The following is a 9,196-nucleotide window of genomic DNA, read 5'->3' as shown; positions in this document are numbered from 1 at the left end:
TCTACTGCAGCTCATTCTCCACCTGGTCACCAAACTAAGAATCAGTTTTGCAATAGGAAGATCATGAACTTTGAAATCATACAGATCTATCACTTGTTAGTTTTATAGCCTTGAGAAATCTAACCTCTTTGTGCCACAGTGTTCCAATCTATAAAATGCGGATAACTACAACTTTACAGGATTAATTGTGAAGGTATAATTAGCAAGCACGTGTAAAAATCTTGGGACATTGTAGTTATTCTCTACATGTTAGTTTCAATCTCCTTTCCTGTTTGTCCTCCAACTCATGTGCAAAGCACAGAGATATGAAGGTGTACACTTGTTTGCAGAATACTGATCAGACTCTAAGGGTTAAACTGTAATATAGATAGGCTTACAGTTTGGAGTATAAAGCTGAACATTTATATTAGGTTTTATGAAGGATCTGATTATTATATAAGAAGTTCAGATTTTTAATATTATATGCAATGGGGGGACTTCCCTGGTGGCACAGTGGTTAAGAATCCACCTGCAAATGCAGGGGACACGGGTTTGATCCCTGGTCCGGGAAGATCCCACACACCATGGAGCAGTTAAGCCCGTGCGCCACAACTACTGAGCCTGCGCTTTAGAGCCCGCAAGCCACAACTACTGAGCCTGAGTGCCACAACTACTGAAGTTCGTGTGCCTAGAGCTTGTGCTCCACTACAAGAGAAGCCACTGCAGTGAGAAGCCCGTGCACTGCAACTAAGAGCAGCCCCCGCTCGTCGCAACTAGAGGAAGCCCGCGCGCAGCAACGAAGACCCAACGCAGACAAAAATAAATAAATTTTTTTTAAAAGAGCCTGCACTCTAGAGCCCGTGAGCCACAACTACTGAGCCTGCAAACCACAACTACTGAGCCCATGTACCACAACTACTGAGCCCATGTGCCACAACTACTGAAGCCCACGTCTAGGGCCCATGCTCTGCAACAAGAGAAGCCACCACAATGAGAAGCCCGCACACCACAACGAAGAGTAGCTCCCGCTCACCGCAACTAGAGAAAGCCCGTGCGCAGCAACAAAGACTCAATGCAGCCAAAAATTAATTAATAAATAAATTTATATAAAAAAATTATGTGCAATGGGGAGTTTATCAGTTATCAATTGTTATATAACAAACAATCTCAAAACTTTATGGCTTAAAATAATAACCATTTATTAATTACAAGCCAAAGGTTTTGCTGGTTGGTAATACTGATCTGGACCAGGCTCTGCTGAACTTGACTAGACTTGCTTATTGGTCTGTGGTTGGCTGGGTGGGATGGCCTTACTTACATGTCTGGTGGTTGGCTGGCTTTTAGGTGGGGTGACAGAGGTTATTGGGCCAAGTATCTCTCATCATCCATCAGGGCAGCTTAGGCTTGTTCACAGATGGCAAGTTTCCCGAGAGTGAGAGGAACTAGACTGTACCTCTTGATAGGAGGACCGGTCATATCACCATCGCAAAGAGGCCTGGGTATAGGGAATAGTGGAGAATTGTGGCGATTTTTATTTATTTATTTATTTTGCAATTTACAGCAGGAACTATTTAAATGTTTTGGAGTGAATGGTAGGATCAAATTTGTATTTAGAGTAGTTACTCTAACAGCAGTAGGGAAAATGGAAAGGAGGTAGAACAGAAAAAGGCAAGAATAGCTTTGAGAAGACTTTTGCCACTGTACTGGGAAAAATTATCATATGAATATTCTGAGTCTTTCCTCAACCCCCCTTAATCTGGGAAGAGAATATCCCCCTTGTCTACTTATTTTCTACTCTACACATCTCCTCTGGGAAGATTTCTGCCAATGTTGGACTCCTTCTGGGCTTTGGTGGGGCAGAAGAAGGAGAAGAGGGAAAGGCTATGGGGTTAAGCAGGATTTCCAAGTCCTTCTTTTATGGTAGTTTGGGAGCGGGTAGTGTGGTAGGAAGTGTGGTGTAAGAAGTCAATGGGAGAGAGAATAAAGAGTTGTACAAACGTTGTCATGAGCTGTATCTCACCTTCAAGGTGTTCAAGAAACATCAATGAAAAATGTCATGTGCCAAGTATCTTCCATCTGTCCTTTCAAATTCATTCTTTTTTTTTTCCAAGTTTTTTTTTATTGGTACTCACTTCAGAAACTTGAATCCACAGATATAAGCAGTATATAACCAGAAAGTTACAAGTAAACACAGATTATACATGCAAATTTCTGTTCACAAAGGTCACATATGCAGTATATGAATTAGAAGCATGCATCTAAGATTATGGCCAAACTGTTTTTAAAATGCAGAAATGTAAAATTACGTCTTGAAAATATGAAGAGGTGGTCTACACACTTCAAAAATCAAATGTGCTTATACCAGATGTATGACAGCTACAGGATTCAAGTGACAAGCAATATCTCAAGAAATTAATACTGGTCAAAGAGAATGGGAATATTTTTATATTTCACTGAAAAATACACTGACTACTAGAATATGAAATCTAGCAGGAACTTAGGGAAAAAATTACAAAATCTAAAGCCAATTACTTAATATTTCTTATTACCTAAACAGCATGACATTAAAAGAAAACTGCACCTGCATTTTAATTACCAATCTCACATTAATGAAGTTCTCAAAAAATGAAACAAGACCGAAAATGCTTCGAACTGCAGATGAAAAGTCTGCAAGGCTCAGATTAAAATGTGGAATGTTTCAGATGAAAGTAATAAAAATACAATTGGTTTTGTTCTTTATTGAATGGAATCAAAAGTTTTGACATTTCTTTGAAGCTTGGAACTACTAAATTTCATTTCTCTGAATGTTTCTACCTATCTTTCTTAGTGGTGCAAGTGTCTTAAGTAGCATATGAAGTCAGTCTCTACCAAGTATTTCTGTCTGTTACCATTTTGATAAAACAAAAACAATTCTTCATTAACTTAACCGTATATGTATTTTTGCTATAACACTTAACACATGAACAGACGTCTATTATTTTTCCACTATAACAAAAGAGTACAATAGTTTTCTTCTAACTATCTGTATTGTATTTAAAAAAGGTTAACATTTAAAAACAAAGAACCATTATTTTCTTTGAAATCATTAAGCTTCTTGCAATCTTAAGCTTCCTTCTTCTGCCTGCGTTCTTCTGCCAATTTATTCAGAAATTTCTTTAATTTCTGATAATGAGGAAGGCTGCTGCAATGAGTATTCTTTGCAACTTCTTCATTTGTATAAAAGAGTGAACACAGCTTACCGTAAAACCCTGTTTTAGGTATCACATAGTCTATACCAACAGGAACATTGGGCTGATATGGTCCAATTCTATACTCATCTGGGATTGTATAGTCCTCCTTGTTTTCATCACTTTGGCCATCTGCGTTTTCACTTGTATCTTTTTTGGGATCATCAGCATTCTCAGCAGATTCAGCACCTGGTTCTGCATTTTCCTCATTTTTAATTCCATTCGTTTTCTTGGTCAAGTTCCTCGATCTTGTCCACCTTTTTAAGCTTTTTCTTCGCAGTTGCTGAAGCACTCGCATTTGCATCTTTTTTCACAACTTTTTCGGAAGGTTCCTTTTTCCCATCAGATGCCACATCCCCTAAATTAGCAAGATCTGTCTCATCTCCCACTGAACTGCCACTTTCTAGCAGTGCTGCTGCCTCTTCTTCATCTACAAGTAGCTCATCTTCAGATTCAAGAAGCATGTTAGGTTCTTGTTCTGCCTGGTCATCCTTTGTATCTTTTTCACCATCTTCTCCTGATTTCTCTTCTTGTTCTTTACCTTCGGTTGTACTTTCAGTCTTCTGGGAACCATCAGTTTTGGATTTCTTATCACTTGGAGATTCTTTGCCATCTGGAGAGCAAGATCTTTTCCGGGACTTATCTTTTTTCAGTAAGTCAATGCCTCTGTTGGGAATCCTGAGTACCAATTTTTTGTATTTTTCAGACAGGTCAACTTTTACACATCTCTGTTGAAACCAAAGGGCCTTTTTCAAACAGTGGTCAACCATTGCATTGCATCTTCTCTGGTCTCCATCTCAATAAAGACCTGACTTTTCATCCTCATCAGTATATAATTCTTAATCTTCCCATAAGGCTCAGCAAGCTTGAGGACAGCACTGTCAGAATAGCCAGAATGAGGTAAATTGCTGAGATGTGTCACATGTCCAAGCTCTTGTTTTTGATCAACCTTCTGGTCTGGCTTCCCTTCAGGTTTCTTTATTCTTTTATACTTCTGGGATAAATGAACTCTCACTGGCTTGCCAAATACTAATGCTGGTGTGGTTGTATAATAATCCACTGCAGCCTGAGCATCTTCTGTGGTTGCCATTTCAATAAATGCCTCATTAATTTTATTTAGAATCAGATGATTTGAAATAACTCCAAATGGTTCCACCAGCTGTAAGAGTTGATATCTCAAGTTTTTCCCTCGCTGGAAATCCATGATGTGAACAACTCGGCTAGTTTCCACTCTGCCCTTTTGCATGTGTCTTGGTCCTTGCAGGTTTCCATTTCCAGCACCCAGATTTCCTCTTGGTCCAACTGCTGGTCCCTCAAGATGAAATGAGAGAGGCAGAGGTCCCAGAATTCCTGGTGCTGGGTTTGTAGATTGCTGCAACATGAATGGATCACCCATTGTGTGTCCTGTATCATTGTCAGGATTCCATTCTGGGTAGATTTCAAGAAGAAGCTGGCGTCGACGACCGTGACTTGCTCCATTGATATGTTGACTCCACTCCTTATTAGAATGAACTGGCAAATCACATATAGAGCACAGATGGGGATAACCCTTCAGTAAGAGTCCATGGAAGTCTTCAATATTGCTACTTGGAGGAGCGCCCCTCTTTTTCTCAAAGAGAGATCTCTCTTGTAAGGGGCCAGGACCACGTCCCATTCTCTCATACTCACTGTCAAATTTATGATAGTTATGCGAGGTCTCACCAAAAAAAGAATCATCCCTACACCTTTCTCCATCTCTTAATCTGTCATCTTCATAATCCATTCTGTCATAATAACCAGATTCTTGAGAACGACTTCCATGGTCATAATCAAGCACTGGGTTGAGACTAGGACCACGATCATCAAAACTGTCTGTTCTAAAGTGCCTTTTTTCTTCCCAATCGTCCCTAGGTACTCTGTATGGTGGCTCCCGTGTAGCAGATCTGCCATCTCTACCATAACTCAATGTAGGGCCTTCTTCAGTTCTCCTCCTTTTAAGCTGTAGAAGGATTTGGGGCAAGTTCTCAGGAGTAATCTTGTCCTCTGGATAACGACTCAGTTCATCGAAGTCTCTAGCAGACAGACCAAAGCTGGCCAAAATGTTACTGGCCTGGTCTGCATCCCCACGGTGTTGAGAAGACAAAGGGAGCGGACCTCTACTTCCAATGTTAAATATAGACTGCAAATTATGGGAAGAAGTACTAGCAGAAGACAGTGCACTATGAGCTCCTTGTTGATTCAATGAAGAACTCATTCCAAGATTCATTAAACTAGCAAGGCGTGCAGTACCCTGGTTCATCCTTCCAAGAGATGCTGGCATACTTAAAGACTGGGTAGCAGCAGCAAGAAGGCCTATTCCTGCTGCAGACAGGTCACGCCCACGACCCCGCGAGTTGCTACCAAGAGATGACTGCTGGAATGACTTGGACATTGTAGAACTATCTCTTGTCTAGTTTATAGATTAAAAAAAATTTTTTTAGAAGATGGCCAAAAAGAAAGCTCAAACTAGAAAACTAGGTTAACTTTGCTTCAAAAAATGGTAACGCCAAGAAAAAGGATCAATAAGGACTGTATAATCTTCTTCAAGCTGGGAACCAGCAGACAACTCTTAAGGAGAGGGAGAGGGAAAAGAGGCACCTCTCTCCAAGCGAGCGGGACGCTGAGACTCCCACAATCCCCTGCAGCAATGGTGCTGTAAGAGCCAAATTCACTCTTTATCCTTCTGTATCCTCTCTTTTGCACAAGGCTGATCTAATACGGATCACATCCATGGACCTGCCTGTCCATTGACTTCTGGTTGGGCAATCGGAGCCCAGCAGGCAGTCAGAAGTGGTGAGAAGAGTGAGATTGTAGCATTTATTCCCTCAGTCAGCAGCCAGCCAGCAAAGAAAGTAGACTATCATTATACATTTTCTTGTTAGGAGTTACTCTTCTTTCCAGCCCCATACTTTTTATTCCAGAAAAATTGATTATTATTTGTCTCCGTTTTAAAAATGTATATTATCATATTTAATCCTTACAGCAACTCTTATGAAGATGATAACATTATTTTTATTATTTTTTTAAATTTATTATTATTATTTTTTTTGTGGTACGCGGGCCTCTCACTGCTGCCGCCTCTCCCGTTGCAGAGCACAGGCTCCGGATGTGCAGGCTGAGCGGCCATGGCTCACGGGCCCAGCCGCTCCGCGGCGTGTGGGATCTTCCCGGACCGGGGCACGAACCCGTGTCCCCTGCATCGGCAGGCGGATTCTCAACCACTGCGCAACCAGGGAAGCCCTATTTTTATTTTATAAATGTGGAAAATAACAAAGTTCAGAGACAGATTAAGTGAGCTATCTACCATCCAAGGTTTTATTTTCCTCCAGCCTTTTTAAAGCCACTTTAGAAGAGAATTAATTTTTTCATCTAAAATTAATTTGGGGGCCCTGTAAACTCTCAGTAGAATAGAAAGAGAGAGTAGTCAGTGTTGAGTTTTCTTTCCCAGTCTTTATTCAGGGAATTAAGGTTAAAATTATTCTTTTAACTTATCCACCATTTCTAAAAGAAAATTTAGGTAGGCAAACAAATGGAGATAGTGGCAAACTATCTCATTTTCTTTAAAAAAAAGTAATTTTCCATTTTCCTTCTTGACCTCTTGTACATCGGAAAAGTCTAAACCCACAAGCCGTTTTTTTCTTAACGTGTACATTAATAAAGTTTCACTTGTTTGGAAAAACTATTCTTGTGACATTTAATTGTCAAAGAATTTTCTAGGTCTTGTGGACATGCTTATGCAAATTCATATAAGCAGCATCTGAAACATATAGGAATGCTGTTTAAACACTGTAGTTCTACATGTAGTTTATGACAAATGTAAAAACAGAATTGTTTTACAAGTCCCTTTTTCATATATAAGGCCATATTTGCTTCGATTTGTAACTTATAATGTCATATATATATATATATATATATATATATATATATCTTTCCTAATAACTATTTAAACCTTTACTCAAAACTTTTCTTTTTGCCATTCTGGACCAGTATATGCTATTAACATTTGGGAAGCTCGAGAGGTAAATTGAGAACAGCTGTGAATGATTAATATTGATGCCTCGGGTGCAATGTTCTGTCAGCCTTGTGAGTGGCAGTAAATCAGCAAAAAAATGGGATTGAGTTGTATCTTTTCCCATCTTGTTACATACATTATCATAGGATAAGACTGACTAAAATGGACATCTCTCCCCCAACTCTCTGGCGAACAACTGCCAGAGAGAATCTCTTGTATATAAAGTATATTTGACTATATATTCAGTTAGTTTGATATGAAATATATATTAATTTTCCCATTTTGAAATTGCCTAGTATGGTAATTGGTTTGCAAATGATTTCTAATTCCTTCATCAAAGATGGAAGGTGAGTAGTTTGTTTTTCAAATTCAGGCATTTGATTTCATTTCAATTTGTTCTGTTTCTAAATGCAAGTTATATTCAAAATGGCACCTCAGTTTTCAAAACAAAATGTTTTTAGACTAGCATCAGTGACTAACTCTACCTGTATAGGTGAGAAACACTGTCAAAGGAGGTCCACTTATGATGCAAGTGCCAGGGAGGAATAAATTTTCCTCTACCCTTCTAGGTTTTTCTAGCTGGTCTAAGAATGAAAATGACATAGTACAGATTAACAGGAGAAAATCAAACAAAAGTTGAATAACATGTATACATGGGAGAGACCCAGGAAAATTGAGTAACTCACCAAACGGTTGAAACCCTCACATTAGAAACTATCTTCAGCTAAAGACAAAAGAGGATGTTGGGGGTAGTGATTTGGGATTTCCGAGGGGAGAAAAACAATTGACATGGAAATGGAAAAGCAACTGTTTGGTAAACCTGTATGTGCTGGGCAGTGCAGAGATATGGGACACAGAGTAGACTCGGATCTGAGTTTCTCCCACCACACCTGGCCCATGTTCTTTGCAGGTATCTCTGGTGATGGCTTTGTTCCTGGAACGGACCCTTTATCTGAATTCTTTAAGCAGCCAAGGGGAAGGTAAAAAGGAAGACTTTCTGAGTCTTCTGTTTCTTAAAAATAATCAGCCTAAATTCATATTTGTGGCAAAGAGACACATTTTGGAGTGGCAAATTTTGCTTCCCTACACAGATAGGTTCAAATATGAGCAGTGTAGAAAACTACTCTTAAGAGTATTTCACCGAGCAAGTGATGACTTTTTAAATGATGTTTTATTTATTATTGGGCTCTTAATGCTGTTAGCATTCAAATCGTCACTCCTTGTCTTTCCAATTTCAGATCTTTGGGATAATCCTCTATTTTCATCTATTTATCTCAGAGTGTTACAAACTGACAACTTCTTCTGGATATTGGAGGAGAAATAAATGGAAGACAAATTTTCCTATCAGAAATTGGCCCTTAGTCTGTTTAGTGCTCAATCAAATCTTCTAACATCTCACACATGATATGTTCCTGGAATCATGTACCTTGGTATCACCATATATTAGGACTATATTCTGGTATATTTTGAAGTTTAAGCAATTCCACACAAATGTGCAAGTTTTAATAAGACTATAGCAAAACTGCTCCTATACTACATTAGAAAAACATTTTCATTCCTCTAGCATAGGGAATTTTTATCATAATTTCATACTGATCATTACAGGATCTCATAAGATATAGAAATTTCTCTATTACTAGAGATGGGGAAAACAATTCAATGGTGCTGTGGACTGAATGTTTGTGTCTCCTCCCCCCACCCTCAAATTCATATGTGGAAATCCTAATCCCCAATGTGATGGTATTAGGTGGTGGGGTTTTAGGAAGATGATTAGGTTATGAAGGTGGAGCCCTTATGAATGGAATTAACACTTTTAATAAAAGAAACCCCAGAGATTTCTTTTTGCCAAGCAAGGGTACAGTGAGAAATTCCAGTCTACAACCGAAAGGAGGGCTCTCACCAGAACCCGACCATGGTCTCAGATTTGCAGCCTCCAGAACTGTGAGAAATAAATTTCTGT

At 39.2% G+C, this 9,196-nt stretch overlaps 1 protein-coding gene across 1 annotated transcript; it reads right to left on the bottom strand.

The window, feature by feature from the left end:
- Nucleotides 1-2,243: 2,243 nt before the first annotated feature.
- LOC102981393 (matrin-3-like) lies at nucleotides 2,244-5,631 on the bottom strand. The gene is given in 3 exon segments (XM_055087600.1): nucleotides 2,244-3,430; nucleotides 3,432-3,978; nucleotides 3,981-5,631. Coding segments are annotated over 3 exon segments (2,532 nt in total). The 5' UTR covers nucleotides 5,617-5,631; the 3' UTR covers nucleotides 2,244-3,081.
- Between the last annotated feature and the right edge of the window lie 3,565 nt (nucleotides 5,632-9,196).

Source organism: Physeter macrocephalus, chromosome 10, assembly GCF_002837175.3.
Source record: "Physeter macrocephalus isolate SW-GA chromosome 10, ASM283717v5, whole genome shotgun sequence".
NCBI lineage: Eukaryota > Metazoa > Chordata > Mammalia > Artiodactyla > Physeteridae > Physeter > Physeter macrocephalus.
This window is presented reverse-complemented; position numbering and strand designations above follow the sequence as displayed.